The following is a 24693-nucleotide window of genomic DNA, read 5'->3' as shown; positions in this document are numbered from 1 at the left end:
TATCAAATATATAATATTATGAAGTACTATAACTTTTACAAAGTTAATAACTCGCTAAGAATCGCGTGATTAAATACAAAGTTAAATTTTTTTCTTACTGAATAGGAAAGAGTTTAAATAATTGTTGAAATTATATTTCTTACAACTTATATTATCATTTATGTATTTAAACTTCATAATATTTTAAGTGAATTATGAAATTAAAATGATTTATCTATTCACTAAAAATTAAAATATGACTTTTGCTAAATGATATTTAGATTTCAATTTTAAATTATAAAAAAATGTAGTGTAAAAATTAAAAATATTGATCGAAAAACAACATTCATTATTGAAACTTTAAATAAAAAATAACGATTTTAATTATTTTTATTGTTATTTGAAAAATTTTAATCCTAGTTATTTTAAATTTTCAAAGTTATTATTTTTATTTACAATGTAATTTTAAAAACATTTAAATTAACTTTAAGCTAATTATACCTCTATCTTATTCAAACCGTTCTATGGTACGGTAGTATCAATTAATAAATAATGAGTTAATAATAATATTACATAGTTTGTTTTTATCAAATCATTATTCAACTTACTGTATTACTTATATTATCTATTATTACTAGTACTATAAAAAAAAAAAAATACCTAGAGGCTGGCAATCCGTTTTCACTCAATATTGGTGTGCGTATGCAATGTTTATTATTGAATTAAAATTTAACATATCCATTACAGTGCCTATACTTAATGATTATTGACAAAGTGCACTCCAAACATATTATACAATATACAGTATAGTAACTTCTCCATTTTTTTTTAACTTTAACCTTTAAACACATTATATTGATATATTAATTTAACATACATATTACATAAATAATAATATATATTTTAACATTTTAATAAGTTTCTACGTATTAACAATTATAAATAGTGTTAAATCTTAATAAACATTTTCAATTTAAAGTATTAAGATTTAGGTGTTTGAAATAGTATTGGTAATATAAATATAGTGTACAATGTACAATCTATGTCCATTACTTACGAAAAATCATTAAGTAGCTTGTCTCCCATTATAGGCCCTAGGGTGATATTTTGGTAGTGGTTTTGTTTGTGCTGCCTGTACACAAACAATTCGACATACTCCCTATTTTATTGTTCCCTCAGGATATTTTTTTTTGCCCCTTTGTTAAAATCAATTCATTGCAAATTATCGTTTAGACTAAATTTAAGAGAAAAAAGATAACTGTATTAGTGTATTAGATAAATCTAGAAAACATCATCATCTATTATTTTTAATATTAAAACATACAGCGTATACTTATTATTAATTCTTTGGTAGTTTGGTTAACACGTTCACAAACTTTAGTATAACATGTTTAATGTTTATTAAACAATAAATTCATAGATATAGTATCAATAATTAATTAAGTGTATTTCATATATATAATATTTCAGATCCATATCAAATGTTTGGGGCCACAAGCAGTCGATTAGCTAGCTCTGGTAAGTTGAATAATTATCATATGAACTATGTGTATTATATATGTTTTAATATTTTATTGTAGGAATTGGAAATTGACATTGTTGTTCATACATTTGATTTCACTATTACTTTTGTTTTTAAATTTTAATACAATTTAAATAATTATTATACACGTTATAACAGTTAAATATGTAAAAATACTTGGCACAAATTATTTTGAAAAAAAATAATATTTGTTTGAAGTTATTATAAAACTTTCATAAACTTTCATAGCCATAACAAAACTATTATTTTACTTTTCTCTAATTAATATACCTAATAAAAAATACCCATAATTATTGAGTACTATTTTAAAACTTTCAATATGTTAATGACTTTAACATGATTCATATTTATTATATTACTAAGGTTGTCTAATATAGCGTTAAAAATATTCCCACGCAATACTTGACATTTTTCCGGCTTTAGTTTGAATTATGTTCAGCTTGCGTGTATACAATCGACTTTTACCACACTATCGACTATAACCCATTCGTCACGGTCTATGATGCCCCTTTTTATGCTATCTGAAAACTAGATACACGTTTTATTGGTCCCTATATTTTATGTCACTATATATCCATAATAATTAAGACAACACATATCTATTTAATTTTTAATTTATTTTTATACACCAACACCAATACCAAAGCTAAAATTGTATCCTAAATAATATAAGTGTTCTGAATTTTAATTTTAATTTAGACTTTCAAGTTTGAACTTTACAGTCACTCGTATCTAACTATAATTTAGGAATTTATTTATTAATTAAAAAAGTTAAGTTTACAGTAAAACATAAGCTTCGTAAATCAATTATTATTTAAATTTAATTACATGCTAATTTAGGGTTACCTATTTTATCAAATGAAAAAACATAAATAACCAAATATAATATACATATTATTAAAATTTAATGACCAATTTATGTTTTTATGTATTTATATAGGTTCTGGTCAAATACAATTGTGGCAATTTTTGTTGGAATTATTGTCTGATAGTAGTAATGCAGCATGTATAACATGGGAAGGTACAAACGGTGAATTTAAGTTAACCGACCCTGATGAAGTAGCGCGTAGATGGGGTGAAAGGAAGTCTAAACCAAACATGAACTACGACAAATTAAGCAGAGCATTAAGGTAATTTAATTTTTGAGTTGCAGTATAATGATTAAAATTAAAAAATATATTTATTTATTAAATCAAATATTTAATAAACTTAACATAATATTTACTTTTATTTACCACGACCTCCAAGCTTGAATAACGTCTTCAAATAATTTAGGCAATTACTCAAGAACTAGTGTACCAAAATATTGAGCCTATAATAAAAAGAGATTTGAAACAACTATAATAAATATAAATCTATCACTCAAGACTATATATAACAAAATAATATATTTTTAATCTAGTGTGGAAAATTATTTCAAGTTAGGTAAATCATATGAGTGCTAAGAAAAATTTAAAAATTCAGTTTATCCATATAATATTATATTTTTAATACACCTACAATGCTTATAAAAAAATGTTGATCACTTTCAAATAAAATAACTATATGCCAATTTAACTTTTATGCATATTGATTTTTGTTCTTTTCATAACATTTCACCTCGAATATACCTCCGTAATTGGATTTATAGAAAGCCCTGTTCTTCGACAGACACGTATTCGCTCATCCACTGGATATACCAAAGGGCGAACGTGTAATATATCCTAATTACATGGTTAGGGCGGCAGCAGTCACAGCGGTATAGAAGCGAAGGGGTGTGAAACTGGCTTTGGGCGCTCTAATTGTACGCGAGGGGTTGTTGGTCGGTGATTGCCACTGATTGTGCGTTAATCACCCACGCCCTTCTTCCTCGGAGAAAACGCGATACAACAGAAAACGTTTATTAATTCTGTAAGCGCGCCGAAGCCTCTGAATTTTCATTTAATCCAGACATTCCGTTTTTGATTTCACCGTTTTAATATGTTTTGATAGAAAAGACACCGAACGCATTTCCGAAGAATGTTCCATAAAATGACAAAGTTTATTTTTTAAATCTAAACAATTAATGTTTTACTTTTAATATTTTTATTGTATGATGAAAACTAAATGTTCAAATATTAAACAATAATTTACGTTTATTTTAAGTAATTGGATTTGTAATTTTTGCTCTTCACTATGTGGTCCAATAATGATGTAAAATAATTTTATGTCGCACGGTAGCAAAAGTCATTCGATGTTTTTGATTTGGAAATTAAATTAAGTCTACGGGATTCAAAAAGGGTCCGGATATAAATTGATAATCGTGGGTTTGGAAACCTTTTCGCCGTCAACTACGAACTTATTACGACTCGAATCATTCCCATTGGCGTAACCCTAACGAATAATCGTGTATGCTTCTATGTACACCTGATATTTAATCGACCAACATAGAACTTTCAAATAATAGTAATACAAAATTGAATTTAAATTTAAATCAACATTTAAAAAACAAATCATACAAAACACAAAAAAAAATTTAAATGTTAAAATTACTTAAACTTAGATTTTCATTTTTATTTGATTTAATTTAAAGTATTAAATATTGACACAAATTTAATTATTTATCGTTATATATGTTCATTGTTTAAACTTTATCCTTGAAATAAATATTTATATTTTACCTTAAGTACCATAAAAATATGTTTTAATCTATTTTTGTTAATTGTCAGGTATTATTATGACAAAAATATCATGACCAAAGTTCATGGAAAAAGGTATGCGTACAAGTTCGATTTTCAAGGATTGGCAGCAGCAACTCAACCAGCTGCTGCAGATCCGTCAGCGTACAAATATCAATCAGACTTATTCATGACAACCTATCATCACCATCATCATCATTCTCCAAAATTAAACTTCATTTCACCTCACGCACCTGGAATAACATCTACTGCAGGTAAACTTAATATTTTATTAGAATAAAATTAAATAGAATAAAAATTGTCATCATTAATTTGCCGTACCAACCAACTTTTACATGTCATGAAAAAATAATATGTTATCATAAAGAAGGAAAAGATATTAACCTAAATACAAAAAGTCATTAACTTTCTTTTTTAACTGCAATAAATAAAACTAAAAGGGATGTATAAAATTAAAATAATAATAATATTAAATTATCAACGGTTAAAAACAGATTAATTTGTTAAAATAAATTGTTTTAATTTATTACTTATTTAACGATTATTCTATATATAGGTAGTTACTTATTTCTATGTTAAATTCCAGTATACATTTAAAACAGCAGAACATATTCGATTAAGCAATGAAATTTTGAATATTTCTATCTAAATCGGAGTGATAAGAAATTTATACTTTAAAAATGACATAAGGAATATGTCAACTACCACATTTAAAAAAAAAAAAATATGCCACTCTATGAAAAACATATTTTAAGCATCAAAAATCCGAGACTCAACTACTCCAAGTAGTACTTAAAATAATTTCTAACTTAACTCGAATGAGTCTGATGCAGTCGACATTGTTTGTATCTAATATATCTGATATATCTGATATCAGTTATCACTTATCAGAAAACAAAACTAACAAAATATAAAACATCTTATTATTAATATAAAATGAACAAGACATTTACAATACAATATTATATCCCTAGCTAGAAAAGTACATATAATAATGCTACTATTACTATTAATAATAAATAATAATAACAGCCAGTCCAGCGGCGTTGGAGGGGAACTATATTATAACGTCTTCGTCGCGTCGTTCGTGCGTGCAAACAGTGTACATGTTTATATGTATATGTGTGTGTGTGTTAGGTTTGGATAGAAGGGTAAACTATGTACAGGCAAACAACCCGTGCGAAAATCATTCGTATGTAAACGAAAACGACGACGATTGTGCTTTTAAAGCGTGAAAGTCGCACGACCAGGGACCGATGACACTATACACAATAATATTATATATACACCACGCGCGCAAAAAGCAAACAAAACTTGTCAACCGCACGCATTTTACCAGCTTCGTGGCAGTGGAAATTTACATTGAAGGTGGCAGTGGCGTAGTAGGTATTAGGGTGCGAGCAACGTATACTCAATTCACCAATATACACATACTATGCATGTATATATTATATATATATAAATCCCACTGTGAACTGGTGTGTATTGACCCATTTGTAGGAGTGTGTTTTTTTTATATCTACTTATACGAGGGAAGAAAAAAATCCGAAGAAAAGAGAAATATGAATAAAAAGACGAGACTTTGTACAATAACGTTTACACCTTTATCGCCTCTATTATAGTATTATATACGTGTATAATGTACACAGTTATATATATTAACGTATACATGTGTTTGCGTGTATATGATTTCCGCTAAAAGTGCAGTGTTATGTGTATTTTGAACTCGACGTTACTCTCAAAACGATCCGTTGGGTTCGGTTAAATTATCTAAAAAATATGACAGATAACAACAGTATAGTACTAATAATGTTTATACAAAACTCAGTAAACCTACTCTAAAATGTTTTCTTAGATGTGACGATTCAGCGAGTACCTATATGTTATAGACTATAGTGTAATTATGTAATATATAATATGCGAATTATGTGGTGTACCTATTTATCGTGTAGAAGTGTATCTATACAGACATTTTTATAACACAATATTGCGTATCTTTCGTAAATTTAAATGAAAAAATCGCAATCACGCGTAATAGTTAAGACATTGAACAAACCTTCAATTTCGACCCCTGCTTTATTTTATACATGAATATATGTGTAATATACTACTGTTCGCCCCTTTAAAAATTAATTTCCACTGTTGTTGATGAAAACTTTAGCTGGGAGACTTTTAATTTAACGATATGCAAATGAGAAAAACTTTGGTTTTATATATTCAAACTAACATAATATATTGGTTTACATGTCCTGACTACCGATTCTGAGGATTAACTTAATTGAATCGAGTAAATTGTTTTTATTTCAGCAAAATTTACATTTTATATAAGACGCGCACTATACTACTATATTATAATGTTGCTATTCTATTCAAATTACATGCACAATAGGGTGACCTAGTTAAAACATTTTTAATTTTTCAATCCATACCGTTTCATACGGTCTGTTTTACATAATCAGTGGCATAATTTGGTTCATATTTTTGGTATTGTAAATTTGTTTATTTTATAACCATTAAGAGTTATTCTATCTTTTATCCATCAATACCTTATCTCAATTCTCCGATACAAAAAATGATTAATTTATAAAAAAAAAATTCCAACGAAATATTGTCTAACCAAAACATAAAACTTATTCGAAAATGACCAAAGATAATTAGTCACTTGATACCTACTATTTTACAGATAAACATATTATGGTGAAAATAAATCAATAACATGATAAATAGCAAAATTCATACTCAAAACAAATACTATCATAAATATTTTATAGTCTCAAAACATATCCCCATTATAAGTTCAAAGTAGGTACTCAATATTTCGAGCATTAATTTCCAACATCAAACTGTCCAAATTTCTCAAAGTTCCTAGTGTTCGAAAATTTGATAAGCTCGAGAACTCATCCTTATTTACGTAAAAATGTAACCGATAATACGATATAATATTGTCAAGACGTAATTTATATGAATGCTCATTGTAGCAGACGCGGTTGTGGAATTCATTAGACCCTCTTTGGCAACATTATGAGCTTGCGTATATTATATAATATATATATAGTATATTATAGTATAATATTATATAAAGTCGTCGACGACAGACCCCACGCGCAGACATTAAGAGCCGGAGATTTAGTGCAAACCGAGCGACGATATTTATACACGCCGAAGCGAATCGTCTGTCTCATTAGCCGTCCACAATGGGCCCTTAATGACTCTGCCGCCGCCGCCGTCATTCGGTCCTTGCCGCGTTTAATGACTGCTGTGCAACGCTGCGGACCCTTCAATGTATATGTGTGCTATATACTTTTACGCGTGCGACAACCACCGATGACGCGCTCCGCTCCCGAAGACATTGTATCCAGTGATTTTTCGCTCCGTTGCGCACCGTTACTATGTATTATATATAGTACACATATAATATATTATTATTATACTCACGTTGTCGTCGACATCGTTAATCGTCCGATAAACGTAACAACATAATGACGTATCGCATAATATTACGTCGTAATAAAAACAATATAATATTATAATGTTTTCCATCATCGACGTCATAACATGAATAATTGTTATTATTGCACAGGTAAATAAAATTCTTGGTAATGTATCTCAATGATTAGTATAATATTTTAATATGGCACACAAGTGTAACAATGTCGTTAATCTGCTATGCTACAGCAGGCGTAAAGGCAACGAATCATGTCGAAAACGCGTGTTTAACTAAATACGACAACAAACTTGACTATAAATTTTATCATTCGAGATAAAATACCATTGTGCAATCGTGGTCAAAATATAATTAACGATGTAACATACACTAAATTCTAAAAATCTATACCTATACCTAATCTTTCGTGTTTCATGTACGATTTTATTGCAACAAGTAGGATGTCGTATTTTAAAAAATAAAAAACTAGGTAATAATTATATATATATATATATACAAGTATAAAATTACTTGATATCTACACTTATTAATATTTTATAATGAATTTAAATTGAAAAAATAACAAAAACGATTTATTTAAATATTTACAAAGGGAGGAAAAAAAATATTAAATTGAAAAGGTTAAATATATACTTGAATTTAATTTATAGATTGATTGCTTTTATAAGTTACTTGCATCATGAAATTCAATCAAAAATATTATGTTTTTCTAACAAAAATTTTGCATGAAACAAATAATATACTATTTGAGACCCTTATCAATATATTATGCGCATAAAACATAATCACAGCAGAGAAGGACGAAAAAAAATTTTTACTTTCAAATAAAATTCTTGAAGAAAATTTAAAAACCTGTCCGAAATTAAAATGCAGAATATTATAGAAACGAAAAAACGATGATTTAAAAAAATTGTACGAGTCCAATATCAGCTGATTGTTTCTAAAAGTAAAATGAAGTGGGATAAACCATATCTGGTAGGCTGAATATAATCTTATAAGGTACTTCCTGATCCTGATCAGAAATCCAACATAAAAAGCGACCAAAGAGTAAATCTTGAAATAATTTTAATTTTATATAATTATTATATATTATTAAAACAAAATAAATAATATATATAACAATGGCATCTTTACTTATTATGATATAAATATATTCAGTGCACGATTTAAAAATTTTTTTGACAAATATTCTAATAATATAAAGTTTTCATGTACGTTAAATTAATTATTTTATACTTCATATCTAAGTAAATCAATTTTTAGAAATTTTAAAACAATTCCGAACATGCAAATTACTAAGACATATTATTAAAAATTAATTCCATAAAAAGTGCACTTTTAAGTTTACGTAAATTATGCTATTAATGAGTTGAAAATAATTTTTAATATAGCAAATAATAAATAATGGATAATTGTGTAATTATGTGAAAAAAATCAAATAAAATAATATTTTTATGAAATTTTATTTTTATTATGCCTGATTTATTTATACGTTGATACGTTATTTTGTAAACCAATATCGATGTGTATTTGAATTTTTGTACGCTATATTGCTATTTAACATCTCCGGGTTAGTTATGGCGAGAAAGGATGTCTCAGAAATTGATGAATCAATACAAATAGATAATGTAATGGACCGGAGTAGATAGAGAAGCTTAGTAGAAGTGTGTGTAACAAACCTTAAGAAATATGAACAGTACTAAAAAAATCTAGTTTGGTCCATAAGATTGAAAAATTTCAATTGGTTTGTATTTTTATACTATACTGATGTACCTACAGAACAATACGATTACGTTATATTTTTACTAAATCACAACCCATAAAACATTATTAAGCGCATTGCACACTATATGAAAATCGTTCACGCGCACAGAAGACGAGTGGTTGATATAATGCAATATAATTTATTATACATAAGTGTATTAATATATTATTATTCTTTATTATTACCTATATATGTAATGCCTTTCGCAATGTTTTTCTTTGTACTTGAACTTAATATTACCTACACTACAATTCTTGTCTTCAGCTCAAGCTTGTTATGTAATGATTTGAAATAATAAATAAAATAATAATAATAATAATATCGTATTACTCGCATATCACTATAGCGGGCGGGCGAGCCGACGGGGAAGATAAAAATTAACCGTCGAATGCGAACACGGTGCTTGCGGCAAAACGTCTCGGCCACGCGTATATTGAACATCGTAGTGAGAAACGCGACGGGCGGTGATTCATAAATATATATATATATGTGTGTGTGTGTGTGTGTGTGTGTGTGTGTGTAAAGAGAGAGAGAGAGGCGGAGAATGACAAAAACGATCGCGGACGAGCTTTCGTCACTCCCGGAAATTGCTTGGCGCTGCCGAACCGATAACGCGCACTCCATCAACCGCCGCCGACGAAGCTACGTACGGCTGTGTACGCACGGGTTCCCCGGGAGCAAAGCGTTTATTAAACTCCCCGACGGCGACCGTAAGCAAACTCCTCAACACCCGGACGACAAGCGCACGGGTTACCCAAACAAAAGCGATCGTCGTCTTTATACGCGCGCGCCCGAGCCCGTTCGGTAATGAGTCTCTTCGACAGTTTCGCTGACTCCCGCCCGTCTTCAGCGTCCATGTGTGCAACCTTTTCCGCGACAATCTCTACATCACCTGCAGTCGATGATGATCGACCCGAAGCGACACGCTTTCAATCGTCGAGACGTGCAGTCGATATGAAAAAAGGTTGCAGTCGACTTCGTCACGCGGCTATTGGAAACTTTAGAGTTTCGACCGTCAGACCATATAACCACAATCTACGTCACGGCGTGGATTACTCTCATAATATAATATTGTTCGAACATTGGCGCCCGATCAAGTTTAGTGAATTTAACAAGTGGGGCACGACGCACATAAAAAAACTTTCGAGTTGTCGCACTTGTGCACTAACCCTCAAACCGCACGTACACCTGCAGACTAGTTTAATATATTTTTTCCTCTTATATTCTTGTAGCAAAAATACATATATGAAAACATTTTCATTACGATATCGCTATAATTTATAAGTTCACACATACATTCATAGCATATTAAGTACCTACAACTTATAATGTACGTGTAATACATATTATATAAGCTTCATAATAATATATAGACGCCAGCTCATCTGCAAAGTGCAACGAGTACAATGTACATACTATAAAAAATAAAATCAAAGTTTACAAGTACTGCAGTAAGGAAAAGTCATGAAGTGCGTCAATGCTAATAATAAAATGTACAACTCGTATGGTTTCACAATAACAATCTATTTAATTATAAGTCCTTAAAAATTAACTTGAAACTCAAAACGATAAGTATATTTTGACTAGATATTCCTAACTATAAATATGTTTGATATTGGTCTGGGACATTTCGATTTGTCTACTTTAGCATAAACCGTTTATACTCAGGACTGTTTTTGAATTTATTAATGTTAATAAATTATAAATGTATATTGTTTATATATTTTTTAGATTTTTTTAGTTCCGGTACTTATGAGAAACATTGAATTAATTTTTTAAACCTTGTTAATTTTAAAATAAAATATTTTATAAATTATTTATTACACAATACATATGTAGTTTGTACTTAGGTATACTTCTTTAACTGAAATGAACAAATGCAATGGAAAAAAGTAGTCAAGTTGGTACCGCTACTACCGCTGTTTTATACATTAGGTGTAGAGTAAATCACTATTATGGGTCTGTTAAATTTGAATTCAATGATTTTATAAGATTAACGATTCTGAATAGAGACAGTCTGCCAGCTTATATCACTTTTTTGTTAAATATTTCATCATATAGTGAAATATTTTATTATAAATATTTCATACTACAAACACTAATTCCGTGAGGTTTTTATATATATATATAGCTATTAGTCATTTATTTTATTTTTAGTAGTACGACAGTTGGTTAATAAAAATGTTTCCGAAAATCTTACATTTATTGTACTTGTATTATTATTATTTAATAAAAATAATAATATATATTTATTTATAATTATATTTTATAAAAAAATAATATATTTACAGTATAAATAGATAATAATATATCAAAAGAAATCAAAAACGTCATTGAACAAATATTTAGTAAAATATATATCGTAAATATAAAATATGATATAACAATTTGATGAACAGTTTAAGTATCTACAGTGAATCATTTTTGAGTTACACATTAAAAACAAAATTGATTTCTTCGAAAATTGAAATTGTGTAAAAATCCCCGTGGTGCCTTTTATTTTTTCTGTTTTTCTCAATTATATAAAAAAAGTAGATATTAAGAATTTTTTCTTTTAACCTCCCAAATTATTAATTAAATCTTGTTTTGGGCGGGAAACCATCCCCAAAATTTAAAATCTAAGCATTTTCTAAGACCCAAAGATGAAGATAGACAAAGAAATAATACGCACACATCAATCTAAAATAATTAACTGCACATTTATTTATCCGTTCAAAATTTAAAAATTTTTAGTTTAGATATTTATGGATGCATGAAAAATTCTACATAACAATTGATTAAAAAAACTAGATTAATTTAATATATTTAAAAATGAATGAATAAATGAATTAAAATATTAAAATTCAATTTTCCATTTTTTAAATTTATTATTTAATTCTCTAACTAAGGAATAATAGAAAAATCATTTTTGGTTTTTTTATTTTAAGTTTTTATATGATGGTCAAAATTGTATGATGTTCATTAATAAGACGATCTCATAATTTATATAATGTATATGTATATTTTTTTATTACAAAACTATAATTATTACAAATTTTAGTAGAATTTCTAGTTTTACTGATAGTTTTATTAAAATATAATTATAACAAAATGAGGAACAACAAAATCGATTTCAAGAAACCCATTAGTTTGTAATTTAATTTGTCAATATGTTCGTTTCAGTCGAACACCGAACAGGGGGTTTTGTTCATTGCAATAACCCATGAAATATTGGGAATGGAACCCTTCGGTTAAAACCGCTCGCCCGTCGGCAATGGAAAAAACACATTTTTTGCAATAACGAAGTTTTCCCTTTTGGTTTATATGTTTTTCCGGTGCTAATATTTTGAAACATTGATTCCCATTCTTTTTCCAGACAAATAAAATTACGATAATAAAAATGAAGAGATTCATTTAACATATTTATCATACGATAAATGTGTGTTACCTAAGTTACCAACTTCAGAATCAAAAAAATCAATTAATTGTAGTACTAAACATATATATTTATTTATTATAATAGAATAATAGTATGATTAAATAGTGCATGACTTTTAAAACGTTAAATTTAAAATGACTTTCTAAGTACTTTTAGTAAAAATCCAAGTTGGAATAGTAATGTAACAGAAGTTACATCATTCTATACGCAAATATACTGAGATCTCAACTATAGTTAATGATATTGTTTTAAAAATTAATTATAAACTACTATAACTTACGAGGTTCGTTAAAAATGTAATATTAAATTCGTTTTTCATAACTAGTTTCAAAAACATTTAATAAAATAACATAAATTTTCAATCCGAAAACTAATTAAAAAAATTGTTGGTAAAATATTCAAATAGAGTAATATGATAGATAAAGTAGATATAATTTGTATTATAAAATTTGAAGTTTTGGTTCTTGTTACCTAACTAGGTTGCAGGTATATTATAAAATTTAATAGTCCGTTCTCAAAATAATTGTACCTAATTTCTTCCATATGAAAGCTCCCCCTTTACCCCACTTATTAATTGGCATCTTGAATTTTTTTTAATAGTACCTATTTACTATTTCAATAACATTTATTTTTATTTCATTTTTAAATATTGTTGCTAAAAATATATAAAAAAATAACGAAAGATTATTTTTAGGCAAAAGAGATCTTGTAACCTTAAGATAATACACGTGTATACTGTATATGATCTAAGTTGTAACATCACACATCTAAGAAGAGAACGTGATCTACCAATCTAAAATTCCAATGTATACACCACTGATATGATATTTAAATAATATTATATTATATTCGTGTGTTATCAAAAACCTTTTAACTTCAACGCTTCATGCATGTATTATTTGTTTGCATTTTACAGGTAGCATATTTCCATCAGCATCGTCGTATTGGACCAACCCGGGTGCCAACCTTTACTCGAACATTGCCGCTGCGTCTGCGACGCATTCGATGGGCCATCATCACCACCACCCAGGTGCTAGCACCGGTGTCAGCCACCACACAGGAGTCTCACCGCACCTGGCCAACTACTCGCATTACGCGTCACCATGACCGACGGATGTACACTGGGCTGCCAGGTCGCTGCCAGGCACCACCGCAGGTCGTTCGCCGCCACATCCATACAAGCCCACCGAATGAACAATCTCTAGTGGTTCTAGTCATCATACTTAATTACATACTTAATTTAAGTCAACATTGTTTTTCATTCGTTATAATAATCGGGCAAAAACATAAGTCCATTTTCAAACCGTTATACTATATCATATTACGTGTAGGTATAACTATAATAATAATAATAATAATACGATATAATTATAAAATCGACACTCATTTAGAATCTCCTCGGAGTGGAAAGGAAGGCCTTTGAAAATTCATATTAATTTCATTGTACGCAAACAGATTTCATTTGTAAAAATACCCTTTGTCTGTGCAACCGCTAGTGTTGATTAGTTTTAGTGTTTTAAAAAATTTCTTATAAAACGAAAAAACTGACACACTACTGTCATACACCCACACACAAACACACTACACAGGTTATGAGCTCATGACAATCAACTCGTATCAACACAAGAGTATACCACACAAAAGTATTGACTAAAAATTCTCATGTTGAATACCACCATGATCAATCCCTAAACAACCTCGTTACTGTAATTTGTACTTTGATTTAGAACTACGTACACACCTGTATATACACTACAGGTAAGCGTTTAAACGTGCTGCTACTACATTATATTTTATCGGTCAATTATTGTTATTTTAAAAATTATAATTTTTAATTAGCTGGTTCTACGAACGTATCACAAACAATTTAATTGTGTAAAATAGTAAACAATATAATATTATCGTTGAAACTTTCAGGTTTTTAACCATTTTTTATTAGCAACACATTTTTTTTAATTTAAGTATTTTATCAGCCTATACTTATTTAACCTTACCAAGATTGACTGAGAAAATTAGTGTAGTACATTAGTGCATTAAATATTTTAAACTGTATGTGACGTATTATACAACTTGTGATAATTCTATACAAGTACAAACTTATAATAATATATCCTTATTTTTGCATTGAGCAATATTAATTATTTAATAATATAGCCTACCACTTATGTACGTACTTTTATTAAAAACTAAATATAATATACTAAAATAATAATCATAAATTAAATAATTAAAAACAACTAGTACAAACAGAATTTTAATAAAAGTATTATTATTTTATTTTATAAAAACAAATTTAATTTAAATGCTTATAACAATATAATTATAATAAACTGAACACACTGATATTAATGATATTATTAAAGATATATATTCCTTGAATCAATGAAAAACCAAAATTATTATTTTAATAGCATTTACAAGTACAAATGTTAATATACTAATAATTGTTATTTCCTATTTACCAAACACTTTATTGGAATATCAATATTATTTAACATATAACACTTATTCTAGTCATTTTGTGATTAAAACTGGCAATTCAGATCTCGTTTCTTCATAAACAAACCCCTTATAATATGTATTAAACAACAGTGTTTATTATTATTAAAATATATATATATATATATATAACCCACAATGATTGTACAATATACAAGTATAGTACAATATTTGTCATTTGTTTTGTTAGATACTTTATGTATGAGTTATGACAATCTATCATAGCTATAGATTATTTTTAAAAAAAAAGTTTTAATTTTAATGTATTATAAAGTAATTTATACTAAGGAAATAAAAACTTAGCTTTGTGCTAAAGTAAAAGTAAAGTGCAATATAAATAATTATACATTTTTGTTTTTATAGATTTAAGAATATTTAGTTAGAAGTTTAATTTGTATGAATGTAATATTAATCTTTGTACAGGCCTTATACTAATAGAAGGCATCAAAACTAGTCCTATACGCTATTATATACATATACATATATGATCATTACATTTATTATAATAGTGTCATAAAATAATAGAATGACGTTACACATTGTAAATACAACTCCGTGTTAAAGAACAAAATAAAACCATTATTATACTGTGTTTTTAATTTGTTATCTTAATTATTTCTAACCTTTTTATTTACATAAGAATTTATTAATATTCATATCAAATACTATAGCTAATTAAAAATAAGTTTGAATTTATCTGACAATTTCAAATTGTATAAGTACAATAGGTAGGTACAATATTGTATTAATAAATATATTTAGAAGTGCTCTTTCAGTTAATGTGAAGCGTGTTAAAATTTTACATAAATACATACAAATATGTATATATATTTATATAAAATACATATTATATATTATATGTTATTGTGTACAAACGTAAGAGGGTTATTCTCAAGAATAATTTCAAACGCCACGTGGAACAATGACTAAAGAGGGAAGGGACCGGAAACGAAGGAAAAACTGAAGACATGAGCTACCACCACACGACGTATATATATTGTTCAGATTTTCTCCGTTTGTTGAACATGAACATTAAAATGGGTAGTTTGAAACAGAGTAACAATGAATATGCATGAGCTCGACTACTTGATATTTTTACCCTCGGAAGCTATAAAAAAAGTTCCACCAAACTTTTCATTGTATTAATCATAAGTGTGGTAGGAGGAGGAAGTAATTCACTCATAATATATATGCATTTCTTATCGACATTTATGAAATTATAATTTTACGATACTTATATAATGACCTAGAACAAATTCTTCTATAACTTTCTTTATAATATTCTAAATAGTTAAAATGAATATTTTATCGCTGTACCTATTTTATAATTTTGTCAATAGAATTATTTTATAAGACCATTCGTCGTATAAATAATTTGTTATTTAAATGAAAATTAAAACAATTCAAGGGTACTATATCATTTTCTAGAATTTTGTTGAATATTTGATAACAAACGCTATGTTACACATACATTAAAAAAATGTATGTTTATGATAAACTATCACGTATTTTTTCATGAATTTTATAAATTTATTTCTAACAATTAAATCGAATATAAATAATGGACATATTATATTACACGTTTAATTAAGTAAAAGCTATCATTTTTTCGAATTTATCAAAACTCAAACAAATTTGAAATCTATATACACATATATATAGTTACATTGTTACATAATATAACAAATATAGATATGTACGTCTATGTTTTCAATTTTAAACTTAACTAGGAACTTTTTTTTATTATTAGCCTTATCTAGATTCTTAAAGTAAAAAACATGACCTAATATTATTTAAGTACAACAGTAAATGATATTTATTTATTAAACGCTAAACAGCAATTTTACTAATTTACTATTATAATCACACAAAAATATACATATATATATAGGCATTTAGTTAAAATATAAATTAGATAAAAATAGAAGTGTGGCCCGCAAGGATTAGTTATTATTTGCAGCTCTAAGCATACAATCCAGAGTACCTATAGTTGTTCCGACAAGAGGTCTTGTGTGTAATAGATACACATAATTGAGATTGGCTTTTATAATAAGATGAAGCGGAACTCTAAAAAGTATAGCGGCAAGGAATTCTTCAAGAACGTTTAGAGAACCATTAAGAATTGAATTTACAAGAAATCGAAGTCTGCTTTATCACGACGACAGGTAACTGTAATAGGAATATTTATAGCCTGTGTATTTATTAAAAATTTAATGAGAATACAAAATCAATTTATCACACGATTTGATATTTTAATAATTCCAAGTTGGATTATATTTTTACCACTTGTAGTTAATAAGATTCATTTAAAATGTTGTCGAAAACGTTCTTAAAATACGTGCAGGAAAATAAAGAATACAACGGTTGTCCCTCTTTGGCGTTCCAGGTGAGACGGAAATCGGCTTAGAATTCACGCGTGTAAGATTAACAACAGCAACTATTATATCCATCGCGTGCGTATAATGCTATGTAGGTATATACAGAAAGAGAAACAGATAGGACGTGCAGTAGTAGAGTAAGAAGACGGTGGCAAAGCACGTGTGTAGCTCGGGGGAGAGAAGGGGTGGAGCGGGAAGCTTTTGTTATGGAAATGGTGGTAGGGCCAACCGGAAGTTGGTATCGACCACCTGCGCAACCAACCGACGTTTCCGGAACTTTCCTGGCACAAGATGGAGACAACGGTGGGACCACACCTACCCGTGCCAAAAGCATCACTACCCTGCCATCGCCTGCAAGCTTTTTCTATCCTCCCTCCCACTAACAGCGGCCCGACCGTTACCGCTCTCTCTCACTCCTGCATTTATACTCACCAGCCCACTAATCTACCCACCCGTTGTTGTATCACCACCCACACGCACAGCACACCGTGAAATAACTGCGTAGGTATCGATTATACATAATATAACGAGCACCGGCACCGTTTGTGGTGGATGCCGGAGACGGCTACTTGCCGGCAACGGATTTCCTCGTCCATAGATATATTCTGTCAAGTGGTGCCTCGTGCCTCCTACTACTTACCCACCAGCAAAACAGTATGAGTGCGATCACCAGGTTATTACGTTATTATTATTGTTATTCATTATTTAAGCGATATTATATATATTAGAATGTTTCAAATTTGTATAGACTACAATGAGTACCTATTTTTCGAAATATTTTTTGAATAATAACATTTTATGAATACATTTAAAAAAAAATCAATGTAAAAGCTCTTATACAGAATGAATTTGTTCAAAAATTATTCAAGGAAGATTTCTTTCAGCAAACATTCAGTATATTATATTTATAATTTAAATATTAGGGATAATCAACCCAAATGATTACAGTTAATATTTTTATTGAAAATGTATAAGTACCTATATAAGTATATTATAAAATAGAAAGGTATTATAATTTAACATTTTAATATTCGTATCGTTTTTAAATATTTAATTAATGTAGTAATGAAAATTAATTACATTTATTTAAACTTTATAGTACCAGAAGAAATTGTTTAAAAAAAAATATATATACCTATTGGAAATTTATCTTATCCACAGATTAAACAAAAAATACTGCAGCATAAATTAATTTACAAAATAAAACTTTTTCTGTAGGCACCAATTAACTTTCAAAGTCACATAATGCTAAGTAATACTTCAATAAATAGGTACACTATAAATATATTATATGACATCCTGGACACGATACGATACCGATACGATATGGCGTAGATACGATTTTTTATACTTATTACGTATTACTTTATTACACAATATTATTTATTTTATTCTTTTAAAATTTGCGTATTACCTACTACCGTCTACCAATCGACAATTGTTCAAAATTCAAAGTTCACAATCAAAAAAATATCTACCACAAAATGAAGCAATAATTTCAATTATTAATCATTGGATGTTTGACAATGAAAATAACAAGATAAGTAGGTATTAAGACACTAAGTTATTACAAATAAATTCTTCTAATTCATTTATATTATTTAAACAATTTAGAAATCAGATAATATTTATTTTAATTTAAGGATTATATTAAGAATAATTTCTCACAACTGTAGCCTACAAAAAAAAACAGTGTAGCAGTAATAGAAAAATCTGACCATCAAACAAATATTGTGATTAAAGGAATCATGAATAAGAATTTTTATGGACCATTTTTTGTTTCCTACTTTATATTTTTATTTGTATAGGTACTTTTTTTTAAAACTGATTTTCACATAACTTAATTACAATGAATTTATTTTAAAATTTATATTAGTATACAGTCTTAAATATGTATATGTATTATGTATAATACCGATTAAATATCAATACTTAACTTTGGGCAATTATACTTTGAACAATAAATATAGTTCATATCATGATTTTTTTTTAACTAGGTACCTAAATAATATTTACTATCTAGCATTAAAAAAGTTTTAGTTTTTTATACAATTCATATTCATCAGTCATAAATAGTTATCTCACAGCTATTAGATTTAACAGCCCAAGTATAATGATTTTTTGATATTGTAAATTTTAATAACTACTTACGTATTAATTTTTATTTATTAGTCATTATTTTATTAATCTCAAAATTAGGTAATATACCTACCTACTTTAGTCTTCAAAATCGCCGATCTACCAGAAACTCCATCATGCTTTATTCAAATTTATTTTTCGCCAAACTTGCTTAAAAAAGGATACAATGTTCGCCATCTAGTGACGTCGTAATTTTTTAGTGATATCGATTGTTGTACACGGTACGAGTATAAATTACACAGTTATTGTTATTTTCAAAACAATTCTTGGATAATATACAGTAAATAATTGAATTCAATAAGAAAAAAAATAAAATTATCATAATAATCCTGCTTTGTAAAAACTGAAATATCGACCAACGGATAAGAATTAATGTAATATATTATTGTAGGATTGCCGGACAATGCAACGACTTTTTTGAAAATGATTTAAACAAATGCCGAAAGCGCGCGTTCATTTCAGTTAGCGATTACAACGTTGTCATGTCGCGCTACACGAATGCCATTCTCCTTTTTTTATAATATCTTTGGATTTCTAGATGCAGTATGCACCGACAACTATATAATGGTCAGCCTGTTCCACAGTAAGAATGTGTCCGACCCTTCTTCCTACCTATTCGTCACATTCTCCCTACTACCTTCAAACGTTGTGTACCGCTACAATTATTTTTTTCATGCTTCTTGTACACACCGTACGAACGACAATAAATAGCGTGTCCCCCTCCCACCCCCCGCTCATCTACAGAATTCACAATTATCTATCCTCGTGACGTCGTCGAGCTAAAATTACGAATTCTGTGTGCGTTTCAATTATTTTCGAGCCTGCTATACACTAGCCGCCAGTCTGCTCTCTATTGTTGTGCAATATCGTTAGACCTTAGAGTCTGAACGTTTTTTCGTTAATTTCACACCACTTCTATCCTTACCCCGTTCAACTAGCATACGTTGCAAAATCACAAGCGAAAAACACGGTCCTATCGCCGAGTGGAATTAAAAGAGGCCAGTCATTACCACAGGAGATACGAACATACGCATGTCAATCCAGAATCTCAACGTATTCGGTAAGTGCAAATTGATATCTCATATGTGTGCCCCGTAAAATGATTTCAATGGCGCTTCAGGAGAAAATTTTCGATTCCCATGGAGGAGTTTTAGGTTTTTTGTGTTGATATTTTAGTTTTCCACACGTATGTACCTACATTGCGTCTCGCCGACACCGGTAACAGGAAACTTAACATTTTCCAATAACATTGAACGGGCGTCGACTTCCTCGATTTATCAATGACACCCATTGGCGTTTTTTAAGACCAAACGTGTCTTACAAGGCCATTGAAAAGAACAGGAACAAACCTCGAAACAAACGTTAAGTTAGATTTTCGTCTGAGTGTTGGTTGACGTCATTTGTTTTTTGTTGCGTTTCGTCGACTTCTAAACTTGTCAACTGTGGTATATAATAAAAATTATTTTTTCTACTGATAAATTTTAGTTTTTAATTTAACAAAACACTTGACAATTTCAAAATAAAATTACAGTTAATAATAAATAAATATAATAAAACGGTTAATTTTTATTACATATTTTTAACGTGATTATTATGTACAAGTTAAAAATGTGTCTGCAATTTACATCTACATCTACCAGTATTCACTTCTATTAAAATGAAATGAAAATTTTAAGCTTACAACATAATTTATGAATACCATTTTATGTAGATAACTGTTTGAAATCTGTAATCTGATCATCTTACATCTTCTGAATATTATGTTTAAATAGTGAAGCTTTATAAATGTCATCATCTGTATTAATTTTTAACAACTCCATAATATACTTGGTTAACTTATGTCTCAATTACCATAATTGAATATTGAAACCAAATCAATGTCTTCTATGCCCTGGTTGAATAAGTAGTTGTATATTTCTTTCAATTTATAGTTTGTTATCATTAGTCAATTTGTTTTTTTTTTTTTATAAATTTAACAATAGGTATCGCCCAGAATTAATTAACTGGCAATTATTATCAATCATTTTTTTTATATATATATAATGATACATACTAAGCTGTGACAACTGTCTACAAAATTTTCATCTCCACTTCTCTCATCATAATATGATCATGCCATTTTAATTATTTAATTATTAACTATTGAATGTTAAAAATAACCTTATGATATTATTTAAGACCCGTTTGCTGATGCAATCAAGGGTGCAGACGATGACGTTCAAGACGGGCTTGTTCACATAAGAATTCAACAACGTAATGGTCGTAAAACATTAACAACGGTCCAAGGTCTCTCGTCAGAATATGACTTAAAGAAGATAGTACGTGCCTGCAAAAAGGTAATAAGCTATATATAATAGTAAACATTTCCTAAAAGATTTCAACCAGTTAAATTTCATTTAATAGTTAACTTATTTAGACTTAATATTACTTAATGCTAAAAGCAATAAAACATCTCTACGATTAAATTAATTTAATAAATTTCTATATTATAGTTTCTTTTCTTCTAGTATATTACTTACTAATTTTAAAATAATTCTAATATTTCAGGAGTTTGCTTGTAACGGTACAGTTGTTGAACATCCTGAATACGGTGAAGTGTTACAATTGCAAGGAGATCAGCGAGAAAACATTTGCCAATGGTTAACTAAATGTGGTCTTGCCAAATCTGATCAACTTAAGGTCCACGGTTTCTAAAGAAGACAATTGAATCATGCTACAAAATACCTTAGATTGTTACATTACTTGGTCAAAAAAATTACAATAAATTCAAAATTCTCAATATCATAACATGCTTTAAATAAATGTAATGTTCAATTCTAGTGTTTTTTCAAATCATTTAATTTTCAACAGTGTAGATTTGAATAAGCATTAGTGTTATGTATATCAATGCTACTGACATATTTAGAGAACACTTTTGTTGTTTCCATAATATTAAATGTAATAACTTATAAGAAAAAATAATAATTCTGTATTATACTTGAATCCCCATGTAATATGATATGGGTTTATAAACTTCATTATATGTATGGTATTAATAATTTTTCTTTTATAAATTTATACGTCTTTTCTTTTATTTATAAATTGTTATTAATTTGCTACATCTTAAGTAAAATTTATTAAAAACTAAATAATAAATTCACTCATTGCGAACAAGTGCAGTAAGTCCTCGTTTAATTTTTTCTTTTTAATGATTTCATTGATGTATTAGTATTGATTTTTACTGATTTTATTCTTTATTTGATATCTAAATTTATATTTTTTGAAAACAACCTTATTAAACAAGGATTTACTGAATATTATCTACTAGATCACTAAAATAATATTAATTGAAACAAATTAGTATTAATCATATATATGTATATGATTAAATATAACTTATGTATAAATTCTAATTAAACGTCCACTTATACATTAAAAACTAAATTGTAGAAAATGTTGCTCACTAATTTGTTTAACTTATGAATTTATACTAAAAATGGAAGAATAAATTTTCAGATATAGTTTTAAATCCTACACTAATTATTTCTATGTATGCATTAATCTATAATCTGTATTTAAAATACTTAGTTAAGAATACAAAACAGTTGCTTGTATTATTTTCTATGATACTGAACTAGATTCCATTTATTATGGTTTTTAAACATGACTTATCCTAATAAACCAAAAAGAAGATAAAATCCTTAAATTTAATTTTTTTCAAATAATAATAAGTTGATTAATACAATCTGTAAATCTTATTAAACAAAATACTTCTCAAATTTTTCAGTGCTTACTTACCTTAAAGCTAATAATTTTTTTAATTGAGTTTTAAACATAATATGTTTTAACAAATTTAAATTCTAAAATCAGTATGAAAATATATACTAATAAAAAAAATATATATGACTTATTAAATGTGCGGAGAAATGTATTTCCTCATAAGTTTGGTTATTATCACCAAATTATTAATTTTACTGAAAAGCATAACTTTTAGTCCAATTATTTATCATAATTTGCTAGTTGCTAGACAATCAATGCTGGATCTACCTATTATATTTTTACCTGGGGCAAAGTACAAAATTAGCACCCTCGCATGCCACTCTTATTTTATAATTTGACCCCCTATCCCCTATATGGCACTGCTTGCAATTGTGTTTAAAAATAACTGTATGGTATACTTTAATGAAGGAATTTTGCAACTAAATTTTTTTTTGTTATTTTAAAATGAGGTCATCAATTATAACTGTAGTATCAGGAGGTTATAAGTACCAACTACCAATTAAATTGTAATACTGTTTTTAAAATATTATATCAATTCTAGTGTAGATCCATATCACATAAATTGTTTTTAGTAGAATCATACCTATAAAATGAGTGTGAACATTTACTAATTTTTCTATAGAAAACTAATAACAATAAAAATGTTTTAATAACTTTTGAATCATCTATATCAAAATAACTGAAATGGAGACAAATTCTTATTGCTTTTTAAAATATCTTATTTTGTGAATATTTAAATTCAAAATACTTTTAAACAGAATATAAATAAGAAAAAAATTAAACTTCTATGTCTGTGTTATGGCCAAAATCTTAAACAAAACAAACTAATAATAATTTTAATTATTGAAGTGTGCTCCTTTCGTTTGATAATATTCATTATTTTTAAATCTATTAGCTACATAAATACAGTCATATAATTAATGACCTTGATATACATGTAAACAAAACAAAAATTGATTATTTTTTTTATTTAAAATAAATCACCAAACAATTCATTATATTTCTGCAACCAATAGAAGACTTCTATTATCTAGTATTTATTAATATTTAATTATAATAATCAATTCCATTACATATTAAAAATACGTTTACTCAATTTTCGCTAGTTAAA

General features: G+C 27.9%; 2 protein-coding genes across 3 annotated transcripts in view; both read left to right on the top strand.

Moving 5' to 3' along the window:
• LOC114120073 (DNA-binding protein D-ETS-3-like) overlaps positions 1-15905 on the top strand; it is a 53337-nt gene extending 37432 nt beyond the window's left edge. For both annotated transcript variants that reach the window (XM_027981876.2, XM_050210882.1), the window contains 4 exons: positions 1450-1497; positions 2463-2652; positions 4210-4433; positions 13724-15905. In XM_027981876.2, coding sequence (XP_027837677.1) covers positions 1450-1497; positions 2463-2652; positions 4210-4433; positions 13724-13914 — 653 coding nt within the window. In that variant the 3' untranslated portion in view covers positions 13915-15905. The remainder of the gene's footprint in view (positions 1-1449; positions 1498-2462; positions 2653-4209; positions 4434-13723) is intronic.
• Positions 15906-20463: 4558 nt separating this feature from the next.
• On the top strand, positions 20464-22880 carry LOC114120067 (eukaryotic translation initiation factor eIF1). Its single transcript, XM_027981862.2, has 3 exons — positions 20464-20883; positions 22002-22159; positions 22371-22880. Exons 1-3 carry the CDS (start codon positions 20856-20858, stop codon positions 22515-22517), a joined length of 333 nt encoding a protein of 110 aa, XP_027837663.1. The 5' UTR covers positions 20464-20855; the 3' UTR covers positions 22518-22880.
• Positions 22881-24693: the final 1813 nt, after the last annotated feature.

This window comes from Aphis gossypii, chromosome 1 (genome assembly GCF_020184175.1).
Source record: "Aphis gossypii isolate Hap1 chromosome 1, ASM2018417v2, whole genome shotgun sequence".
NCBI lineage: Eukaryota > Metazoa > Arthropoda > Insecta > Hemiptera > Aphididae > Aphis > Aphis gossypii.
The sequence above is the reverse complement of the archived record's forward strand: the minus strand, read 5'-3'. Positions and strand labels throughout refer to the sequence as shown.